The following is a 25,390-nucleotide window of genomic DNA, read 5'->3' as shown; positions in this document are numbered from 1 at the left end:
CTCCTTTCCCCATGGTGATGCATTTCATGACTGTCTGCACAAAATTTTAACAACTTTTCTTGTATCTCTTCATATCCGGGAGGAGCTTCTGCCAAGGTAAACAGCTTAAGTAAAAGGCAAAATGGCTAAACTGGCAGACAGAGAACTCTTTAGCTCAAAACAAGATTCTGCAGAAGATAGATGAAAAGGTTGATTTCTTAGAACAAGAAATTAACAAAATGTCTACAAAATTGCAGTAGTCTTAACATTACCATCGGAGAGTCTTCTCATGGTAAATTCTGTAGACATCACAGGCTGTCGTTCTTTCTTAAAAGCTTCATAGTTACTAATCCACTCTCTTGGAATTAGTTCTTCAAGTTCCCTCCTGGGGATTTGCTTTGGAATCTGAATGATGGATGGAGCATGATTCTCAGAATTTGCTGTCAAGGCGAAGTTTGGGAAAATCTTTGAAGGTAAGGTATAGTAAGGATCACCTTCAAAAGCCATTGGGTTCTGGTGTTTGGAAACATGCTCCTTCAATTCTTCATATTGAGCTTGCGTTTATATATATATATATATATATATATATATATATATATATATATACTTTTTCTTGGTCTTTTTGGTCTTTCTTTTTGGTAAATTTTTCTTGGTTTAACCAGAATAAAAAAATATATGCTTGCCTGTGCCCATAATCTAATGAAACTTAGGATCGGACCTCGCCCATTTTGGGTAATATGGGTCATATAACCAAACGAAAATCCAGGATTTCTTTCGTGGCCTATCAAAATATTTAATTTATGATATAACGTACAGTAGAATTGTAGATTACGGTTAAAAAAAAGAGTTTAATTTCTATGCACCGACGGTGTAAAGGATGTGAGGAAATTTCTCATTTTATTTAATTTCATTAATTGACGTGGCACATCCTTAAAATCTGATTGGTTGACGGTGTAAAAAAACTTTACACCGTCGGTGCATCAAACTTTTTCTCAAAAAAAAATTGCAGTTTGGTTTTTATTATTGTAAAAAAAAAGTTTAGTTCTTATAAATTAATGAGTTTAATGGGTATGCACTCAGTGTAAAATAGTTTTACACAGACATCCAATCAATGTTTGCCACGTAGGAAAGAGAGTTACATTCATTTTTTATTTTAATTAAAATAAAAATATACTTGCTTATTTGGCGGAATTCAATTGGATATCAGTGTAAAACTATTTTACACTGACAGTGCATATCCATTAAATTCTAAATTAATTACTTCTAAATTAATAAAAACATTGCAGTTTGATACTCTCCTTTTTTTTACTATTTTAGATTTTTCCCTATTTACATCATGTCACTTTTATAATTTTAAAATATCATTATGTTTTACCAATTATACATTTAACTTAAAGTAATTTCTTTCAGTAGGATAATAGGGTTGAAGAGGATACAAGTGAAAGCTTTGTTGGTATGGATGGGTTTGGTTGGGTAGGATAGTATGGTAGAATTTGGTGGGTGATGCGAGGTTTCATTTTCAAGTGTGGTGGTTAAAATTTGTATCTAAACACACCCTTAATTCTTTGTGAATCACTATATGGTTCCCTTTAAATGTGGCCGCAAGAACATCTCATGCATTTATACATGAGAGAGCTCCATTTATATAAGAAGAAATTGACCATATGGAGAAAGCCCTCTTGGGGTATGAAAGAAATTAATCATTCAAGGCCAATATTGCATGTGAACTTAAACTCTTCCTACTTGCAAAGGTTGAGCTAGCTAGGATCACTAAAATGGTGCTATAAGTTCCGCTTACATGCAAATGCTCTGTTTTTTCAGTATTAATTAATTAAGGTATCTCAACCGCCAATAATTGTACAATTAATCATTAATTCATTATCAGCATATTAAGCCGTATGAGACTAGCAATGTATTCTATTTCTTTCATTGGCAAGAGTTAAATAATGCCTCTGCTTATCTGAGCTCCACAATTTCTTTTCAAAATCCATATATAATTAAGTAGTACTTGTAACCTTATCATCACGAGATAATTTTTATTGGTTCGTTTTCTAAAACGTGAAAATAAATTGGTATAACGCGATCGATGACTTTTAATCTTCATGGTATCACATGCAGACATAATATAAAAATATTTTTATTGCTATTGCCTATTATATAATATTCTCGAAGAGTTGTCATCAATATTATTATTATTCATGACTGCTGTATCCTGTGTAGTAAAGCAATTGTTTTTAGGGAGTTGTTATTCGGACCCCCCACATCTATTTGAACCCCCTTTTAAAATGTAAAAACACTTTTTTATGCACTTTTAAAGTGCGACCATAACACATTTTAGAGATGCGTCCATAACGCACTTTCAAAGTGCGTCGGTAACGCACTTTCAAAAACACTTTTAAAGTGCGAGCGAGAATTGAAAATAGTTGTGCGGGGGGTCCAAATAGATGTCGGGGTCCGAATAACAATTACCTAATAACAATTACCTTGTTTTTATTAGGCAAAAACATTTTTAGAAATTAAATCCAACTATCCTGCATATATCGATATTTAAATACTAGTATTAGAAAAACGGAAGTTCTTGACTTTATTTTTCTTGTCCAATATCCAAAATCTTCATTTGAAAAATCTCTTTCGTTAATCATAAACTAACAAATATATTAAAAAATAATTAGTTCAACCATGTGTCCGGCGGCTGGTGATAAAAAAAAAATCAAAGGAAAATAATTAAAAAAAAGAGTTTAGTTTGTTTTGTCATCTTTACAATATAAAATGTATGCGTGTGATATATTTTCTTCATTGTATGTGAGAGCGATATTAATATTAAATTTATATATAGTATAGAGTTAATTGGAGAGCGTCTAATTAGTATTTAAATGCTGACTAATTAAACTAAGGATATCATAGCTAGCTAGGTTAGGTATATTAATTAATTATGTAACAAACATGAATGCTGCCAAAATTTCATTTGAAGCAAATATAATCAAATCACAATATTATAGGGTAAAAGCTTAGGCTTGGGTTTCTTATTCTAGTGACCGTGGAATCTTAAAACATGGCATCTCGTTTATTTTCTCCACCTATATAAGAACCTCAACAAATAGCCCCAGATACAAATACAATGAATCAATGAAGAGATGACATCAGACAAAAACGTATAATTTTTTAGAGATAAAAAAATATAGATAAATAATTGCTAAATGTTATATCAATGGGGAGGAGGAGGATGCATTAAAATATCAAGATATGGTAAGCATAAAAGAGAGGCTAAGATGAGGATAACCACTAAAACAAAAGAAGATAATAGTTTTGAGCCTATCAAAAACAGTAAAATCAAAGTAACAGTACTAAAACAAATATTGGAGTTCAAGTATTTTATAATTATTAATATGATGGTGAAGCTGATCATAAGGTGTTTTTAGTAAGATTCTAACTTCTATGAAAAGTATACCTGTATATGATAATTTAGGTTACCAACATAATTATGCTTTTAAAAAAAAAACCAACATAATTATAACTCATTGATAGACTACTTGACTTGTAAATGGGGTGAGCGAAAATTCTTTTTTTTTTGATACATCGAAAAACTACTAACAACAAAGATAATTAAGGAATAGAAAGCGAGTCATTCAACAGAAGGTACTCCACATCAAGATCAGGGAGTCAATTGTCCACGCTCCAGACGCCGGAGCAGCTGCATCCTTCCTAGCCAAGTAGTCAGCTACGCCGTTACACTCACGAGGGATATAATTTAAGTGAAAATTCTGAATGGGATTAAATTTAAGAGCGGCAATAATGATTTTGTATTTTCTAAAAGAGAATTCCATGCTAGATTGCTAGCAAGTTTCTGCTTATAAAAAAAAAATGCTAGCTAGTTTCTTTGTTAAATTTCAATGCTTTGAGCCATTTTGAAGTCTGGATTTGTTGTTGTTGTGTGTGGATTTATATGATAAAGGTTCGCAATAAGAGATTGAGATTGACAATTGTATCAAAACACTGGATTGATCTTTAATTTGTCATTGATAAACTTGTTTTTTTTCTTACAAAAGAAGTTGCATGTGGGAATATAAAATTTTCAGTGTGATCAATGATGAGATTAAGATATAAGTGATCATCATACAAGATGCCAAAAATTTGGAAATATTTTTTTTTAAGAAAATTGAAAAATATATTATTAAAAAAATCAAGCAACTAGGGAACAAGGCTCTCCCTATTGAGCCCAGAAAAAACAGTAAACAAGGAGGGAAAGGAACGAAAATGTTAGAGCAACTCCAACCCCAAAATTCTTATTTGGTTTCTTAACACACTATTCAGCACTATTCAGCACTATTTCTGTGGGCCCTGTCTGCCACATCAGACTTAAGAAACTCCTAAGAAACTGAAGCAGATTTTGCTCCAACCCATGGTTTCTTAAATTACTATTTGAAGGGTCCCACCCGTGTCCCACCATACAACATAAATTAATAATATTTATTTTCACCCAATTTAGATTTAAAATTTAATACTAAATCAATACTTCAACTTAAAAATAATTTAATTAAAATTAATACGAATTTAATTTAAATTCCAACGGCTATATTCCACAACGGCTATATTCCTCAACGGCTATATTCCCCAACGACTATATTCCCCAACGGCTATATTCTCCAACGGCTATATTCCACAACGGCTATATTCCCCAACGGCTATATTCCACAACGGCTATATTCCCCAACGGCTATATTCCCCAACGGCTATATAGAACACATAAGTAGAAACGCAGTACACATTAAGAAAAATTCGAATACTGAAATTACAACATTAATGCAGAATACATAAGTAGAAATGCTAAAATTACAACACTGATGCAATACACATAAGTAGAAATGCTAAAATTACAACACTAATGCATAATCAATAAGTAGAAATGCTAAAATCACAACATTGGCACACGCTAAGAAAGACAACAACAAGAATTAAGACATTCCTAGTTCTTTCATGGCGAATTCAACTAGGCGCTGATGCGTTGCTAACTGCACCTCGTTCATTTCAGATGTGTCCTCCATAAGGATATCTTTGTATTCCTTCAATAACCGCGCCTTTTGAAGTTTGTTTTTTTCCTTTCTCACCTCCAGTTCTTCAGTCTTGAGCTTCTCAAAACTCGCAAGGAATCCCAGTTTAGCTTTCCCGATGGCTATCATCTCGGAGTTAGGAACATAATCGAGATCACTTGAAGCTGTGTCTCCTACTTTGGCCTTCCTTTTCTGGTTCTTTTTTCCCAACGGGCGGGTTGCTGGTTGTGTGGCCTCATATTCGTCGCCCTCGATTGATGCACTCCGGTCAGACGATGTTGCATACACCCCATCTACTGACTTCTTCTGCCTCGTTGAACTGGTTGTCATAAATGTTCCCTTCCACTTTGGTTCATCCTTCACCAACCGCCATTCATTCTCATGTTTGAAATCTTTACCTGTATCTACATGATATAATTGATGCGCCGTAGCCATGATGTCCTTATCTGAGTGTCCACTTTTCCAATGATTGACGGCTTTAGTGTGGCAACCGACAAATTTTTGAAGATCAGCATTCAATTTATTAAAATGAGATTTCAGGGATAACCATGTCCTCGAAGGAGAGGCATCGTCGCGGTACTCCTCATATTGGGCTCGAATCTTATTCCAAAACAAATCTGACTTTTGCTCATTTCCCACGACCCGATCGGTAGAAACGTTGAGCCATGATTGAAGAAGAAGTATATTATCTTTACCACTCCATTTGGTGCGTTTCTTTCCGGATTCTTCAAGATCAATATCATCTAGACCCCGTTGAGTAGAAAATTCAGGCTCATCGGGCATAGCCTCACATTGTGTACTTGAGACTTTTGAACTACTGCTGCTACCAGTAGGAGGTGCTTGGTATTGTGGTGGATACATGCAATATTGTGGATTGTTTGGATAAGGCATTTGTGGTGGATATGGTCCCATTTGACCCTGAGGTTGGTTTTGATGGTAGAACGATTGTGGAAACATTTGATACGAAGGATTTTGAACATTACCACCGGTGTGAGGAGGTTGGTTTTGAGGGTGACACATCTGCGGATGTTGGCTTTGTGGTTGATACATTTGCGGATGTGGGTTTTGTTGTTGGAACATCGGCATAGGTTGGCTTTGCGGGCGAATCACCTGCGAATGTTGGTTTTGTTGTTGGAACACCATCATAGGTTGGCTTTGCAGGTGAATCATCTGCGGAGGTTGGTTTTGTGGCGGAAACATAGGCGAAGGTTGCAAACCTTCACTTGTAGGAGGTGTTTCATTGTCGAGCAGTGGATAATATTGCTCATAAGGATTAGACATTGTGAGAAATTTGAGAATTTTTGGACAAGAGAGAAATTGTGGGAGTAAATGTTGGTGTTTCAAATGGTCTACTGCACTATATATAAGGTAAAGAATCTGAGAATTGAAAAAACGGTCGGAGAATTGAAAAAACGGTCAGAAAACGGGCAGAAAAACCGGTCAAACCGGTCAATTTAAAAAAATTCAAAAAAAAAAAAGCCCAAACGGGCAGAAAACCGGCACCAGCCGGTGGGATGACCGGCTCAGCCGGTCACCCACTATATAATCTACTTTTCCTCCCTCACTCTCCATTCTAACCCTAGCCGCTCCTCTCTTCTTCCTCTCTTCTCTCACGCAGCTTCTCCTTCGTCCTCTTCTTCTCCTTCGTCCTCTTCTTCTCCAACCTCACCAACCGATCACCAAACATCACCAACCGATCACCTGCGTCCTCTTCTCCTTCGTCCTCTTCTTCTCCTTCGTCCTCTTCTCCTTCGTCCTCTTCTTCTCCTTCGTCCTCTTCTCCTTCGTCCTCTTCTCCTTCCTCACCAAACCCTCCTCACCGCCACCTCACGGCCTCCTCACCCTCACCACCGCCACCTCACGGCCTCCTCACCCTCACCACCCTCCTCACCGCCACCTAACACCCACAACCTCAAACAAAACCCACCTCTCTGCCACCAAACACCCACAACCACAACCAAAACCACCTCACCGCCACTGACCCGCCACCAAACAACCTTCACCGCCACCAAAACCGCCCCCTCACCGCAACCAAAACACACCCCAGCCGCCACCAAAGCTTCAATCTCGACCCAAATCGCCCCTCAAGCACTGGATCGGAGACATGCAAGCCTTCCTCAAGGGCCACCCTCTGCCACCGCCACCAGATCAGAGAAAATGAGCGGATCGGAGCTCCTGTTCTTCCCTTTCAGCTTCTGTGTTTTTTTATTTTTTTTCTATGTAAAAAAATTTATCTTCTGTTGTAAATAAATTTGTACATCTTCTTTCTTCTAAAACATTTCATTATAATTTTGTATTTATTTTATTGTTGAATAAAATTTCTGGAATTCTGGTTTAAGAGCAAGCACTGTGTTGATTTCCTTCATTCTGTTTCGTTTCCCTCTGGATTCAGTTGAAGCAAGTGAGAGAAAATATTACTTTTTAATGTTAAGGAACCAAAAAGCAGAGTTCCTTGCACAAGGAACTCTGCACTGTAGTTAAGAAACTAAAACTGCCACATAGATCAGCTCCAATGCTGCAAAAAATAAGAAACGGTTCCTTAGCAACTCCAACTGGTCTAAGAAACCAGCGTTGGAGTTGCTCTTATTACCATAATTAAACTAGACCTGGCTTAAATAAGTTTTTGACCCTATAAAATATATCGTTTTTGTTTTTTGTCCCTGAAAAATATTTCTCCAAAGATTACATGTTTTGTTTTTAGACCTTGCGGTCACATTTTTCATCCAAATTAAACGATTGTTGTGTTTATTCATTTATATTCTTGTATTAATTGTGTTTACTCTTTTTAGTTTGAATGAAAAATGCGAAGGAATGACTAAAAATAAAATGTATGATTTTGGAAGAATGTTAAACAAGAAAAATATTTTTTAGGGACAAAAAAAATGATATCTATAAACACTACAAAGGGAGAAGCTATTTGCTACTGTTCACTAAGAGAGTTTTATACCATGTGTGTTGGTCCACTATAAGGCAATATGTGGGTTACTTTTTGTTGCTTTATCTGATTTTTCCCCCTTTTTTCTACTTTCCTGAGCAGAGCATGAATGCGTGAAAACTTTTCAACATTTATTTCACTTTTCTGCACAAATTCAAGTTAGGATTTTACTTTACATGAATTTTCCCTATATAAGGCACTCTAATTGGGAAGATCAATGGTGCAATTGTGTTTCATTGTTTCCAATTTATTCACAAGTGCATTGAAGGATTTCATAGCAAGGGAAGTGGCTGATTGAGACGATGAAGTGATCACTGTTGCTCCATTCAAGGTTTTTTCCGGCCAAAAATCCGATTGGCAACCCAACTTCCTCTTCTGGCGAAATTTGAACATCCAAATCGCCACCCATTTTTGCCTCCTCAGAATTCGACCTTCCCAGGTACTAAGTACTAGGTTTTTTCCGTTTTCCTCCTCTGTCTTTTTTTCTATTACCTTAAATTTGTCAACTTTCAGGTTAAAAATGAATGACTCATACCATTAATGGTGTTATTAGAATTTTCTGGTTCAGGTACTATCTTCCCAGTTTACAGGTATGCTACATCAGTTTTGGGTTATTTGCTCAAAATACTTATTTGCCTCACATATTGATTCTATTAGGTAAAGAAAATCAGCATTGGCTTCTCTGCAGTCTGTGAACACCCAGAGCAGAGAAAAAATGTTCATCATTTTTTAACCGAGTAGAGGAGGAACTTGGCACTATTAGTGATGCTGAGTCAACAAAAAAGGTCCTACTTATAATATTGTCTGAATCTGAAGATTGCATTCAACTACAGTTTGTCGTTGTTACATTTGGTGATTCATTGTTTAATGGCAGGTTTCATAAGCTATGCAGATTGGAGCGCGAGCAATTAAAGAAGTAAGATCAGTGTGGAAGATGTTGATCTATGATTAAGAGATCTCGAAGAGAGTATTGGTTCACAGAAGGAAGTTTAAAAGGCGCTAGGTATATTTCGTCAAATATTTTATACCACATATTTGAATTGTGCTTTTGCATTTTTTATGCTGAAATGAATTGTTTGTGATACTAACTTGAGGGAATTTCAAGATCGTCAGGATGTTTGTATCTCTGATGTCAACAATTAAGATTTTGATTTCTTAAGCATGTTGCCTTGTGTCTTTAGAGCAAACTCCACCACACACAGATATGGATGAAGAAGATGTTGAAGAGGAATTCAATATACCCTGTAGTATTTATAGATGTAGCTCCTGTGAAGAACAAATATACCTTGTACGTATTTATTTTAAAAACATTGAAAACTTACATTCTCTCCTCCTGCAACCTTTTTCTTCTTTTTCATTTACCATTAAAAACCAACAGGGTTTTATTCCATGTGATGAAGGTCCACCTTAAGTTAAATATGTTCTGTCAATTGTGGTAGTGGTTTGCAATTTTACGGTGGCCTCAAAAGCTAAAAATAATTCTATTAAAACTTCATGAGGTAGACTTTAATTACAGAGCAATTGGTTCTTATATTAATTAAGGTGGTGTTTAGTTTTCCCAAATAAATCAGTTCAATAGCCAAACCTGCATATTGTCATTCACAGATTGAGTTGTCATTTATAAAGTATAAATTGAATAACATTTATGTTATTACTTTTTAAAATTTGTTTATTAATATTTTATACTTCACTATTATCCTGGGTGTGAGGCATATCCTTAGAGATCAGCCACAAATGCTATGGACTGCTATTGACATGCCTGGAGAATGAGTCAGGGTTTTATTGGATGGGTATGTGGATTACTAATAGAAATATGGATATACAATCTGTTTTTTTTTTGGAAAACAGCATAGTAGGATTCTGATGGGGTTGGATGACAATTTTTATGTTTGGGCATCAGGTTTGCAAAATAGTAGTATTGTTTTTTCATGGTGGGGTTGGAGGAGTGTGTTTTATGCTCCTTTGCACAGATCCGATGCAATGGTGTATGGGAGTTTTACAGGCATGGGGACACAGGCTGTAGTGCGGCTATTTTTTACTGGTATATTACATTGAAATGATTTTATTGTCATGATTTGTGGGATATATAGGCCATAACGTGGTTCTAATTTTGACATGGGTTTAGGCCTTATATTAATCCAGTTGGGGCTATGTGGGTTTGATTCGGTGTTTGGCAATCCTTTGTTGGTGATATAAAATTTGCTGAGCATTTGATTAAATGTTGTTTTGCTCATTTGGGAGAGCAATGTTCCCAAGTATGATTATTCTTTAGTAAAACTTCATCTTTTCCTTAAAAAAATACTTCATTATTATCCTGAACCATATGGATATGATTATGATAAGTAGTTGATGAAATTGTGCTAAAAAATTATCAAATTTTAAAATATGAATCAATATTATGACTTAAAAAAAATAGCATCTGTGCATCGCACGGGTACCTACCTAGTATTTTACAAGGACCAAAAACTTATTTAAGCAATTAGTCTTTATTAATGTATGCCTACCTCATAGAACTACTCATGTGAGAAACAAATTTCTTTTTTATCAAAATTTTTATCATCATGTTCCAGCTTGAAATTTACATAGAATTCAGATTTGAGAAGCGTGAGTGAAATTGAAATGGAAGAAAAGTGAGGTGTGAATAAATCATAACTCTTTCATTTATTATGCCCATCCAGGTTCTCTTTTAATAAAATGATTGATAACTAAACTGAGAGAGTGAAGAAGAATAGAATCCAAGAAGCTTATATATGTGCTGCGAATGTAAAGAACATTGTATAAATGTAATTGGCAATGGTTGTATATACTTAAAAAAAATACACTATATGAATTGTATATATTTGTCAGACTCTTCAATAATTGTCTCTGAATGAGCCAGGGCCTGAGGGCCAGCCAACTAATGAATTTTGATTTTTTTTTTCTCTCACTTTTTCTCATTTCCTTTTCCCAGATGTTTGAGAATTTATGCATTCAAATCACCCAAGGAGAACAAGGAAATTGTTCACTAACCTATTTGTCCTGAAGTCCTATGTCCTCTGTTCTTAAATAATGTTTCAATTTCTTATTTCACCAATAAAATATTTTAGCGTCAATTAAAATAAACATCTTAATTGACATATCAAAATTTTATTGGTGAACTAGAAGACATGGTCACGGGAGTACAGAAGATTTCAATCCAATAAATCATGGCCTACTGAAAGAGCTTGATTGCAAATTGAGGCCTAGTTGAAGATCTAAAACTGTACTATGGCTCTGGTTTGAAGCAGGGAAGTGACAAGGCTCATTAAAGATGAAAGGGCTATTATCTGTATTGGAGAAAGTGAACATGCAAGAATCTTGTTGGGAAGAAGAAGCATGTGATGGCATAGAATTATTATACCAACTAGATTTCTGATCAACAAAGAAATTGGTAGCAGGTTGAACATTTGAATTGAAGCTAATCTGAGATTCTTCACACAAGGTGAACTCAGAGTTGTTATAGGAAGAGGGATCATAGAACCAAGGAGCATGATCAGAACCATTATGGTTGTTGCTTTGAAAAGGCTGAAGGTAGTAGTTTACACTGGCCCTCTTTGCTTGGAGCTGCAACCTTTTCTTCTTCATTCTTTCTTTCTTGTGGGCATTTTGGTGCCCACCAAGTGCTTGGGAATTTGCAAATTCCTTGAAACAGAATTGGCACTCAAATTTCCTCTCATCTGGGTTCTTCTCCTGCACAGTTTTCTCTCCTCCTGAGGAAACTGAGGTGGAGGAGTTCACACTTTCATCTCCTTCACCAGATTCTCTGACAATCTTTGATGGATTTAGCTCAAAGCCAAATAGCCTGAGCCTTTTCTCCACAGAGTTGCCATTCTCACCATCCCATGTATGGGAAAGTTCACAGATATCATTGTCCATCTCTCTTAGGTAAGGATAAGGAAATATTATGATTTTTAAGGTAGAAATGCTCTGATAATTAGTTTCTAGGCTTATCTTCCTTTTATAGTAAGCTCCTAGGTTGCAACATGCATCATATACTATTAAAATAATTACTAGTTTTATATTACATGGATAGCATAAGGGAACCCAAGGTCAATAACTCAATGCACTTAATTATTTAATTAGTAATGAATAATGATACTTAGATACCAAAATAATGCGGACACTTCATGAACACTTCATTTTTCTCTATATCTATCACTTTTTATGACAACACATCATATATCACATAAATTACTTTTTTTCTCTTATTTTCTCACTCTGGTTTCTATTGGATGTTAGCACTCGTACAATTGTCTATTGATGATTTTGCTTATTTAAAAATTGGATCAAAGAAAGCCGTCTCTCATGCAATGTTTGATACATAAAAAACAAAACTCTTCCATATTGTAGTTGATACACCTCAGACTTCTCAATCAGATAGGTTTCACGGTAATTTATTTAAGATGGAATTAGCACTTATTGACATTTATAATAAATCCACTTTGCTTTCTCCTTTGTTAATTAAAAAGAGATATATTCCTTGCTTAAGACATGTTTAAAGTTACTTAACTAACTGTAGCTGCAAAAAGTCAAAGAAAGAGGGAAGTGATCATCTGGAAGGGAAGGAGGGCACTAATTAACTTTTTAACATATCTACTACTGTACTGAAATGTATATCTAAGGTTTTTTATTGATCAGCCAATGACTTTGTGGCTTCATGTATTGTCCTCTACCTAAACTTATCATATATTATAGATTGCCAACTGAATATTACTGTAATGGATGCTAAGATATAGCCTAAGTGCAATCTAGCTACTAAAGTTAATTCAAGTAAAGTAATCCGTCAAATACAAATTAATTATTTTTATTAAATCTCATAAAACAATTAATCTCATATATACTTCCATTTCTCTTGAAGTCATATTTATGCTATTGATGACATGTATTAAAAAAAAAGTTGTATTAAATTAAAAAATATTTTTTCTTAATATTGCTGCACGTTTGGTGCAGGATGCATTAGTGTAGCCTTTTTCTATTTCCTTATGTAACAAAAAAAAATTTAAAAAAATCTTTTTTTTTCATTTTTTACAATCAATAACTAAATATCTACAAAAATAATTCACATAATATTAATTACTACATCCGGTCATATTTATAAGAATCAAAGAGAAAAAAATCTTGGTTCTTTTTATAAGAACCAAATAAAAATTTATGCTATATTAATTATTTTTTCCAATGAAGCCCTTATTAATTTTAACTAGTAAAATATGTCTCATTAATTACTATCTCTCCTTTTACTCTCCAACACTAATAACTACATTAGAACAAAGGGTAATTTTGGAATTTTATTTTAATTTATGACAAATTTAATGCATTTTATCTAACTTAACTACATTTTTTAAACTATGTGATTTTTTTTATTCTTATAAATAGGACTAGATTAAATATTTTCATTATCTATATTGTTTTTAAATTTGTCAAAACATTTGTAACAATTATATTAATTCTTTGAAATAATGCTTAAATTAATGTTTTGACTTTTACTATATACATATACACGTGGATACCACAAAATATTAATTAATTATTTAATGTTTTCATTATCTATATATTATTTTCATTATGCTGATATTCATAAAGATGTGATTATTCAGCACTAAATAAAGTTTCTTAATTATAACCCTCCACCCACATTCACATTAAACAAAAGACCATTGATCTGTTTTTCTTGACCATGTTTTATGAATGTTCTTGTAATAGGTTTAAAAAAGAGTAGAAGCTAAATAAAGGAACATAAGAAGTGGGTTATGATGTAAACATATATACTAATAAGAGTCTTCCATAAGATCTGGGCATATCTTCTTAGAGCAGGCAAAGCCTATATTTTATACAACATGTATTTTCAGGTGAATCAAGTCATCAACTATAATGTTATTCTACAAATAAACTGAGCATTTGCGTTGGACAGTTGTTCTAGTTGGACCCACACTCAGTTGCTTTTGGGACAATTTAGAAAATCATTAGATTGTGTTTTATTCCATCGTCTCTAACTAGATCTTTTATTGGTTGACTTCTTCCACCAATAACTCTCTCATGCTAATCAATTCCCACACCTTTTCCCTATTTTCAAGCTTATTAAATGTTCTAAACTTGCTTTAGGAGGAGAATTCCAAGTAGGTATGCTGTCACCTAGCATTTCACTATCCTAACATGTGTAATAAAAGGAGGCGATATTAAGCACAAGGTGTGGCGTGATAGTTTTTTATTTGATCTCTTAACTATGTGGTTGATAGTTCCATCTTGTCATGAAAATAAAGCTATTTTAATAGTTAGTTGTTTACCGCTTAGTACTAGCTGCAAAAGAAGTAGTCATTACTATCAGCGATGAATTATCTAACTGAGGGAAAAAAAAAGGCCATGAGGGAGGAGATTGGGTTATGGTGGCTAAGTGGGTGGATTTGCTATAATTGATTTATTTCAGATAATTTCATTTGATTACACGTTGGTTTAAGAATATTAAACCGTGGTCCTACCCAAAACCTTGCTCTCCCACCACTGGGTATATCTTTAATTTTAGACAAATCCAAAGTGGGTTTCTAATTCTAATATTTTACGAGCTAGACCTCATAGAATGCCAAAACTGACCAGGGGGGAAACCTTTATTTGAATATGATAATGCAGTCATATAATAATATCCAATGACAAAATATGTAACTTCGGAGAAAGAACATATTATGTTGAAATGTCTGCTTATGCCGAATACAAAATACATGATCAAATGCACTTGAGCATTAATTAAAAGTTAATTTGACAACTAGGAAGATTCAACCCTGTCTCTGTTGCGGATTTGCTATAGGGTCGTAACTTATAAGGGTAATCCCTCAAACCTTTAGCTGCAATTGAGCAAGGAATTCATTGTCTAAAAGTGTTTGGAGTTTGGACTTAAGTTTATGATGGTATAATGCAAAAGATAACATCAGAAACATTAGAAATAAACCTGATTAAAGATGACCTTGTAAGAGATAAAAATCGTTTGAGGCACGTATTGGTGGAAATATATCAGATAATTTCGAGTTTAGGAAATAAGTTAAGTATGATGCTTATGCTAAAGTCTGACTGAAGCTCATTAAGTTTGAAATGAGGCTATCTAGGTGACTAGGTTGTTAGGTATGGAAAAACAATACAAAACAATGGAAAAAAAAAAAACACTTGACATTGCTCTATGCTCACTAGGTAGCTTACTAGCTTTCATCTCATGGGCAGGGAAAAACAATCAATGACTTCGTTCCTACTAAGGTCAGAAGAGCTATCTCAGCTAATACATAATCATGACGGAATGCTAAGGATTGATACAACTAATATTCATACTTTCTTTGATGACCATGATAGCATTTTGAGATTTTCAACTATCATCGTGTACTTTCATCCACAATTTTAAGAATTTACTATTATAAAATTAAGGCTTAATACATCAGAAGGCCCCTGAATTTGTAAAGGGAATCAGTTTCAGGGCCTGGAAAATTTTCGCATCAAATTGAGTCTCTAACAAATTTTTTTTAATTCAATTAAGGCCAATGCTGTCAAACCTCAATTTTGTCCTAGTCATCAATTACACGTGGCTTTTATAATTATTTTTTAATTAAAAAATTATAATACTTTATTTTTTTAATTCCAACTCATTTATTTAAGCAGAAAAAAATAAAAAACTTAATAAAATCCCTAATCTAATAACCGTTAACTAAATAATAACCTAATCTAATAATAACAAATTTCTAATCTAATAATAACAATTCAGCCCCAAATTGAACCCTCCTAAGTGATCTTCAGCCCCAATTTGAACCACAACAGGTAAAAGACAGCTTCATAACCACAACAAGATGTGTAATTACCAGTGCAGAGAAGCACTATCATTTGCAGAGAAGCTAGTACAATGGAAGAAGATAGAACCACCATCAAAGAAATTAAAACCACAAAAATTCATTCCCTTCAAACCCAAGCCTTCAATCACAACCACTGCATAGCTAACTGGACCCAGAACCTCAAGCTCCTAAATCAGAACAACACCCACTTCCCCTGTCACTGAATCTTCAAGCAAACAAATCTCCCTAAATCAAAACCAGAAAGAGACGAAGAAGAAAGAAACCTCTTCTCAATCACCACAAAGCCAACCATGTTCCAATCAAACCCAAGCTAACCTGACCTTCCCTTCTGCCGTCCTCCTCTTCCACGCGCCGTCGCTCCTCACTGTTGCAACCAACGCACTACCGTGAGCCTTGCCATCTCGCCGCGCCGTTGAGACCTCCATCGCACCACCATCTTCAAATCGTGGATCTCTTCAAGATCTTGGTATTTTCTTCCCAGCCTCCGTCGATTCGTCAGCTACTGTGGCCTCCATCGCCGGCCGATTGTGCGGAAGCTTTCTTCCTTCTCTCCTTCTCGCCAGGGATCAGTTAGAAGGTGGCGGCTGGTTGGAGGAAGAGGAAGGTCGGCCGTGTTTGGAAGAAGATAGTGAAGAGAGGAAGGAGGAGAGGGTTTGATTATGTTTTCAAATTAGGTTAGGTTTTTTCAGGTTAGATTAAGTTTTTTTTAATGACTTGGAATTAATAATAAATGAATAATAATTATTGGTTTCTAAAAATAATTATAAAAGCCACGCGGAAATGCCATGTCTGTTAAAATTTAGACACATCAGCATCAGACACGCATTTGGCCTTAATTGAATTAAAAAAAATTTGTTAGGGACCCAATTTGATGCGAAAATTTTCCAGGCCCTGGAACTGATTCCCTTTACAAATTCAGGGGCCTTCTGATGTATTAAGCCTAAAATTAACTTAAATAGCCAGCTATGGAGGATAGATTTTATATAGTGCTATGGCGAGGGAAGCCACAAAGGAGCACAGTACATATTCTAGATATAACATGAAAATAATATGATAACGTGTCACCAACATTAATTAAACGATTGTCATAGGACTTTGACTAATTCGCATCAAGTAAAGGAGACTCGATCGTTCAAGGAAACATAACTCTCATCAAGAATCAAACCTAAAATATAGTTTCTTTACCCGAAAAAACCTGAAATATTGTTTTTATTTATGGAAATGTACTCCCTACTAATTCAACCAACAAGCATTGGTACCTTGATATCAGATTAATTGATTCCATTTCCTATTTCTTTCAAAGTACAGACAATATAAACAAAAAAATTTGATCGATACATCCACAATTCCAAAATGCGACAGTGAATACAAGGAAGACTCAGACCCCACACGGGACATGGCATGCTATACTTAGGAAAAAAATTCAGCTGTGTTTTAGCATCACCCAATATTTTCAAAAAAGAACCCTGATGATCCAACAATGTCAATTTCAGCATCAAGCATACCAGGTATCAATCAATGTGGACGTTTGGTACGAGGCATGAGAGCGAGTAGAATTTTTTTCCTCGGACCCTGCAACTCAAAGCAGCCTTCATAAGACGGATAGTACGTATAATCAAAGAGTGTACTCAGCACATGCACGTCAAAACACATTTTCATGGTACAAAAACACAAAAACCTTGTCTAAATGACCACATTGGTTCCTTTCAAAAAAAAATGACCACATTGGTACAGCTAACTATGGGAGCAATTTATACATATAAAAAGTGAAAGCAATAAGGACAAGAAATATAAAACAAGCAGAATACCAAAACTAACAACTTCAATAAGGTTCAAATAGTAAAATTCACAGGACACAGAACACAGTTTAATTAAGCGATTATTACAATAAACACTTATTTATAAGTTTAATTGAGAAGCTTATCAAAATAAGCTCAATACCTTATAGGTATGTAAAAGTGCTTATCCATAAGCTCATTTGGAAAATTATGAATAAGTGCTTATTCATGAGCCAATTTGAGATTTTAATGAAAATAAGTTCAAAATATAGATAGGTCATAAGCTATTTTATAAGCTTAACCATGCAATTTGCATAATGCTTATGTTAGGAGATAAACTCAAACAAGCTTTTCCAAACGCATCCTTACTCTTAACTGGGAAATGAATTTTCATGCATTATTGGTAGACTTACTCACCACTAAGATTTAAAAACACATTCAATGGCTACAAAGAAAATTCACGTCTTCCAGCGAAATAGTAATAAGCTAATCAACAAGTGAAAGAGAATTTATTGATGCATAAGTGAACACAATTTAACTGTAAATTATAGATGAAAGGGAATCCATAACAGGGATGCGATCCACATAAAACAACGCTGTTGTTAAGGGTTAAATGGCATCTGAGACAATTTTGTTTTACATGGCTACTGATCAAATACTTGATCATCTCATGATGATGATGAAGTATTGAAGCTATATATTAGAGATATACTATAGACTAGTTAGTTCTAGTCAACTATCCTGTTAGTTGACTAATAGTTAGCAATTTTAATAGTCTTTAGGAAAGACTATATATACCAATTGTATCCAACTGTAATTGTTACCAATTTACATAATAGAATTCAGTTACAACAAACACTCTCTCTCTCTACTCTCTCTCTCTCTACTCTCTCTCTTTTCTGAGTTTGGTTCATCTTCAACACTATAGAAGGAAAGAAACAGACGCTATTGGGCGGTATTGAACAAGGCAGCAAGTACTGAGATGGATGGGAAAACAAAGATAAAAATATTAACTCATTCAACATAATCCCATTTACTGAATGGATGCTTCATTTTCTCTGGATAAATATACATAATATAACAATGCCTTGATCCACATAAACAGGGTAATATTCAATTTAAACTGTAACTCTGTAAGCCTAACTGAAAAACACCTGAACATATGCCACAACAAAAACGAAAGACAATTACCATAGGAATTCCAAGCTCTTTGAGGTCATTTTCTCCCATTTGCTTCAATGCAGTCATATCCACCTGCAAGGACAAATCGTATGATAACTGGCAACGCTAAAAGAAAAAAGAAAAACCTAATTCATAGCAGGAACATACAAAAATTTATCAAAGTCATTTTTGTTTTAATATTTTATTTATTCATATTTCAGTACTAATATATAAGACTGTCATGTCACCCGATAACATAATCTCTGGAGCCCAAAACACAATAAACACTTCAGATTTTATCCGCAGCAAGTTTAGTATATGAGTATGGAACTGTCTAAAAGCCAATTGAAGCAAAAAGTTTATCAATATCCCCCCTAAAGCAGGTTCGAACGCCAACCAAAGAAAGGGGATTAATAGTGATTACAAAATGCAGGCAAGATTTATGTAAGTTTCAACAGTTAAATTTTCAACTATCAAAATTTCTTGGTAATTTATGTGATTTCTATCAAAGAAACACACAAAGGCAAACATTAAGGCAAAACTTGTTAATGCATCCTAGGTTTAATCTGAAACTCATATGTAACCAATTGCGTCATTAAAATCCTCATGTCATCCAGGGATGTGAAAAGCAAGTTATAGCGGTGGAGAGGTACAGCCTTGACAAGAGTTTCTATAGTGGAGCGCTTCAGCATTGTGACCATCGCGCCCTGAATTGCGGCGTTGTGAGCACAATTATGTTTAGGGCTTCAAGTCCCCGGTTAACGCCATCTTCGTTTTAAGGGGAAAATGGATTTTTGGGTTTGAAAAATTAGGAATACACTCTCCCTGTTCTGCCCCCCACCCCTGATTTCTCCCATTCTCACTTCTCAACCTCCCAACCTTCAATCTGCCTTTTTCACTCCCGTGACTGGCGACCAGGCTCCGGCCACCTCCATCTCCCTTCTCACGTTCTCACTTCAGGTTACTAATTTCCCGTCAGTCTTTTGCTTTGCTCTGTTTCTTTATTCTAAGTTTAACTTCTGTCAGTTTTTCTCAGTTCACCATATCCCTTTTTCTTTTATTTCTTAGATTTTATTTATCTTATTCACAAATCACAACAGCCTCCTCTTACCCTGTTCTGTTTTTGTTCATTTCTTTTATCTCTCATTGTATGCCTTAGTGATTGGTTGGAGGGGAGGGGAATGGAGAGGGCCAAAACCCCTCCTAACTTAATTTTGTCTCCCCTCCAATAGTGGGGGGATTTGAAGGGGAACTATTTATTTGGAGAAAAATGTCCTTCTCCATAAAAGTAAGGGCAACAAAATTAAAGTTGTTTTAAAATCCCTCCCCTCACTCCTGAACCAAACAGGGAAGGGGTAATTTCCCCTCCCAGTCCCTCTTCTTAACCAAACAGGATAAGATTCCAAATTCCTACCCCGTTGCCTCCCCTCCCCTCCCCTCCATTAAAACACCCATGGATTTTTATGATTAAATTATGAATGAAATGAATTTTGAGTACTTTTTATCATTTTTTAGCATTGAAATTTATACAGTATAAATTATATAAAATATATACAAAATTCAGCGTAGCAGCCATCCCACAATATGCTATACCTCTATAGTATTTGGGGTCAGCCGCTACGCACCGCTATCCGGGATTGACAACACTGATGTCATCATTGTATTAAGCATGGAAGATCATTGCATCAGTAATTTCTGCAAGCATATTTCTCCAAAAATGGAATTCATCCATTGAACACATAACATTATTTAAACCATACTATCAGATGCAAAAAAAAAAGTGGCCAAATATTCCTTTCCAATCATTTTCCATGGTAAGTCACTCAAACAAATGGCAACATAAAATCTTCAAATCAATATTAAAAAAAAGTATATTATAACTTCAAATTGACATAAATAAATGAGTTACGTACTTCCTCAGCCTTGAAGAGAATGACATATTTTCCTAGTCCCAATGCATGTAACAAGCCATCAACAGTTTGCTGTGATTGGTGTTCATCACCCTACATGTTACCAGAAAAGCCACATGTCAGGATGAACTTTATGGATAATCTGTTCAGATAATTTAAGGAGAAATGAAAATTTATCTGCCTCTTCTATACACCACAGACTTCAAAGACCAAATCAGAGATTTACAGACTGATAAAAAGTAAAAACTATATAAGCAATTTACATAAACTTCAGCAGCTCAGAATTTTAAAGTCCAGACTCCAGATAGCAATATAAACTCGGTCAATTTTGCACCAGTTGTTTAATACACAAATAAAGCATGTTAAATCAACATTCAAAAAATCCAGTTTTAAAAAACAATGCTAGTTCCATCCAGTATTTATCTCCAATATCTTCACCACATAAATTAAGGATGTTAAATGATTTCAATTAATCAAATTAGGGTCATTAATAGCATTTTGTATAAACCTAACACAATCCATATAATAAATATACCGTGCTTTCTCAACTTTGAGACTGATCTTTCATTACAGGTCGACCTTAACCACTATTTGGTTAACCTTTAATTACGGGGTCAAATGTAAGACCAGTAAGATAGGCAACAACACTAATTTAATCTCTAGTACTGAAAGGTTGACTTTGACTCGACATGTATAACTTAATTTCAGAGTAATGATATAAATAAGCAGAAAATTCATAATACACAATCATAAAGTCAGAGAGAGTCTACTGCATCATGGTAGTTCTACTTTCTCAATCTCTTGTAACATAGATGACAAGCAAACCCACAACAGAAGATGGCAATGAAGGATAAAAACTAAATGGACAAAAGTTTAAAGTCGGTCTATTTCTCGCAGTCTAAAATTACCCATTCAACAAAAAATTTAAATTTGCACGAACTACGGGAAGGGTACAAATAGGAGGCACGGATCATACTTTTTATACTCATTTAAATGAACAGATCAGTTCCAGGTTGTAGGGAACTAAATTACTATTCATGTCTGATAAGTTCAATGTTTATGCCAACCCTTAACATCTATTCACATTTCACAGTTGTGTTTGTGTATAGAGCCAGAAATTTCTATCCCAGCTATAAATTGTGATGGCCATAGAAAACAACCATCTCTGGAGACTAGCTTGATTTGCATACTCAACAGCTTAGTATCAGAAGTAAAGAACCAACAAGCACTACTATCATTAACAATTTTCTTATGATGTTCACAAGTGTTTTAGTCATCTAATCATGCTGCGTTGGAGAAGTAAAGGAAAATTCACAAAAGAAGACTATCATATTTAAGCTTCAATTCCCATTAATGCCCGGAATCACACAACCATATTTAAGCTTCAAATCCACAACTTCAAGCCATAAGACTATCCGTAGTTTTTAAGGCCAAAATGTTAAATCACAGTAATCACATATCAATCCGGGACAGTGGAGTAGAGCGTCCAACTCCAAAAACACTATAGTAGGATACAATGTAGGAGGATGGATGTTATACCGCAGAGGCAGAGATAATAGACTCAAGGCAAATAACTAATACCGCTCACATGTTAATGCTAAAATAAAATCACTCAAAATTAAAGACATTTAATCATTCACAATAAAAAACTCAGCTCAAACATAATCACTATTAATCCAAGGCGTTACTAACAAGTTAGTGACAAATCACCAACTTTAAATATGCATTTTTCTGTAATTTGTACAAAGACAATAAAACTAACTGGAACAATCACATTATATGACAAGGTCTGTGAACAGAGCAAAGGAAGACCGGAGCAGGGCAGAGACAGACAGAAATACAGCAGAGGAAGGTCAGATCAGGTCTACAAAGTGAGAACAGAGGAAGGTTGGAACATGGACCACAAACTGAAGCTGAAATGGTCAGAAAACACTGGAAAAGGGCCAACTTTGGCCTGAAAAAGCGTGTCTTGCCAGAAGAGCAACAGATGAAGTGAGAGATGGGAAACTGAGTTCTGTCAAAGGAAAATGGTTCTGAAGGTGGTGTGACATCATGAATGTATACTAAAATAGCTTACTGGTAGAAGAAAGGACAGGGACATAATTGAAATTTGCTGTGTTAGCATACCAAAGCATCCTCCCCAATTCAACCACAATTTTGGCTGTTATCTACCTGACTCTTGAGTCTCTGTAGAAGATGGTCCACACCACAGGGTTAAGCACTGTTTGTGCCAAAAAAAATAAATAATATAATGTCTTTGTTACTATTGATATAGAATGGAATCCTAAAAGAATCTTCCTGTATATGACTGCAAATGAATTTATAGGAGCACTTTCACGTCGACAAGTCATACTTTCATAACACCAAAAATACATGGTTGAGAGAAAGGAGAGCTAGAGGTCAGAGAATAAGTAAAATTCACCGCATATGAAGCCCTTGGTGCAACACTGCTCGATGGAGGAAGTTGGCCAGGATGAGATGCTACAGACTTAGCAGTTACTGGAGGCAATGTTGACATTGTGGAGCGTGACATGAAAGATGCAGGTGCAGTACTTGGAGGCCTTGAAGTTTCAAGAACATCCCTACCTACGTATGGAACTGATCTGGCACTGTCATATGTCCTGTTCAATGGCCTTCTCTGTAGGTCTCCAGCATTTCTCTGGGGGGAAATACCCCTGGAAGTACTTGGAAACCCATCAGGTGATCTTTGCCGAATATGATCCAATGTCCAAGGAGAGTATGAGCTTCTCATTGATTCCATACGCATTAAATCATCAGAGCTTCTAGCTGGGGGAAGTTGCCTTAACAAGCTTCTTTCCCTTGGTTCAGGCATGCGCGGCTTTGAGTTAAAACTGTCTCTAGGAGGTTGAACTGCCTTTGATAATTTTTCACGCAGGTCCCCATGCCTCTTCTTGTCATTGCTCTCAGCCTGCCTAGATGCACTTTTTTGTATGAGCTTCAATCGGAGATCATCTTTGCCAATACGCCCATCTAAGTAAATTAACGGGAAACACAAATTCAAAATAAAAGAAACCATTTAGAAGCATAAATATACAAGGGTAAATTCATTGCTGAGGGAGCTACCATCCAACCCATTTCGCGAACTCATATCTCCTCGCTGTCTGCATATAATACAAAATAAAACATAATTCATTAAAGCTAATTTTAATAGCATACTACAGAAAACAGGCAACCTACTCTGCCTCTACCACTGATCATTATAGTATCCAAAACATTATCAAAGGTAAAGGTCCAGTACCAAAGTAGCTAGAGATGCTAAAGAAAATACAAAAGCACAAACACACCGTTTATTACTGGCGAGGCCATTTCCATGCCACATGGAACTATCTGCATTACTTCCAATTCTGTCTCTTACAGAGCGTTTCGACCCAGCCGAGGAAACCGAAGATGAGAAAGCAACATCAGCACCAGACACATCCCTCTTCACAACCTGAATTCAAGTGCACAATAGCAGGTCATTTACAATAATCCAGATACCTATACAAAACTCTATATTTCCAGTAAATAAATTTAACGAAAGCGAATCAAAGTAGCAGAAAACACGCATTTGAATTCATCGAATAGAAAGCAGAGACTACAATCTACCTACGCTAACCCTAATTTGATAAAACTTTGGAATCAGAAAATATTTTACAGTACCTGACCGCTACGCCCAAGAGTGATGGTAACTCGACCCCTCGAAGTGTCAGACATGTCTATAACACAAACCCTAAGCTATCAATGGAGCGGGAATTTGTGCATCAACGAGATGAATACAGCAACTCGAATACGAGGCATCAACAGATACCTAAACCCTAACCCTAATTTGATTGCCTTGAGTCGAAGCAGAAATGGAGATTGGAGAACAGCGACTTTGGATTCAGAGTGCTGTCGCGTTTTGAGATTCGAGTGCTGGTGAAATGAAAGCGCGCGGTGATTTTGCGTGGAAGGGTGAAGGGTGGAGCACCGAGGTGGAAGTAGTGCTGGGAACTTTGAGTATGGTGGCTGCGAGATCAAACCAGGGCCATCGGATCAGAACATCATGATGGTGGGGCCAGGGCCTTAAATGCTTGGTCTTCTTGTTGTGAATCTCATTTGTTTGATTTATTGAGGAAACAAAAAAAACTAGGAAGAGATCCTCAAATTACTTTGTACTACTCTTATTGATTATCTATTAAAATCGTCACGCAACTGCTGTTTGCAAGTTACACTTTTTTCAAATAGATCACCTACAAACAGATCTACTTGAAAGAAAAGCATCACTCAACCACAAAAACTAGCAATCATGGAGGGGTAATGAGTTATTTCGCAGAGAAGATCTCCCACACTATCATCATGTTGGGTTGGAGTCAATTTTTAAGAAAAAATGTCTTATATCTCAAACAAAAAGATGGAGTAAATGGAGAACATTCATCTCAAGTTGAAAATACAAAATTTTAGTTATCAATTAAAGTCCAAATTTTAGCCTTCCTATTACGACCTTTCTTGACTTATACTCAACCTCTTCCTTTCTCTACTAACATGCACAATCTTGATAGAAGTTGCCTATTAATTTCTCTGTTAACAATATTAATGGATAGAAAAAAACTCTGCCTAGATGATAAAATACTCTCACACGAGAAAGAAGAAATCCTATAAAAGGGTAAAGAAAACCTCCCACTCCACCCCTTTAGGGAGGGAGAAGGTTGCGACGCTTTTGGTGCATGTTATGCTAGGGGTTACCAACATGTAGTTATATTTA

The 25,390-nt window shown here is 35.4% G+C and overlaps 2 protein-coding genes and 1 long non-coding RNA gene across 4 annotated transcripts; 1 reads left to right on the top strand and 2 right to left on the bottom strand.

Annotated features, from left to right (window-relative positions):
* Positions 1 to 8,038: 8,038 nt before the first annotated feature.
* On the top strand, positions 8,039 to 10,261 carry LOC130739944 (uncharacterized). 2 transcript variants are annotated; one of them, XR_009019980.1, is made up of 4 exons: positions 8,042 to 8,401; positions 8,476 to 8,530; positions 8,620 to 8,747; positions 8,837 to 9,352. It is a non-coding gene; the product is annotated as an uncharacterized LOC130739944 (long non-coding RNA). The 2 variants fall into 2 exon arrangements; XR_009019981.1 differs by adding an exon at positions 9,863 to 10,261 and having other exon boundaries at positions 8,039 to 8,747; positions 8,837 to 9,752.
* A 454-nt stretch (positions 10,262 to 10,715) lies between these two features.
* On the bottom strand, positions 10,716 to 11,906 carry LOC130739943 (zinc finger protein GIS2). The gene has a single exon (XM_057592420.1). The coding sequence runs from the start codon at positions 11,854 to 11,856 to the stop codon at positions 11,146 to 11,148; it is 711 nt and encodes a 236-aa protein (XP_057448403.1). The 5' UTR covers positions 11,857 to 11,906; the 3' UTR covers positions 10,716 to 11,145.
* A 5,085-nt stretch (positions 11,907 to 16,991) lies between these two features.
* On the bottom strand, positions 16,992 to 24,737 carry LOC130739942 (uncharacterized). Its single transcript, XM_057592419.1, has 7 exons — positions 24,310 to 24,737; positions 23,955 to 24,100; positions 23,734 to 23,771; positions 23,072 to 23,640; positions 20,653 to 20,742; positions 18,770 to 18,832; positions 16,992 to 17,372 (listed from the first exon to the last, which is right to left on the bottom strand). The coding sequence occupies exons 1-7, from the start codon at positions 24,361 to 24,363 to the stop codon at positions 17,316 to 17,318; spliced, it is 1,017 nt and encodes a 338-aa protein (XP_057448402.1). The 5' UTR covers positions 24,364 to 24,737; the 3' UTR covers positions 16,992 to 17,315.
* Between the last annotated feature and the right edge of the window lie 653 nt (positions 24,738 to 25,390).

The sequence above is a fragment of the Lotus japonicus genome, chromosome 2 (genome assembly GCF_012489685.1).
Source record: "Lotus japonicus ecotype B-129 chromosome 2, LjGifu_v1.2".
NCBI lineage: Eukaryota > Viridiplantae > Streptophyta > Magnoliopsida > Fabales > Fabaceae > Lotus > Lotus japonicus.
The sequence above is the reverse complement of the archived record's forward strand: the minus strand, read 5'-3'. Positions and strand labels throughout refer to the sequence as shown.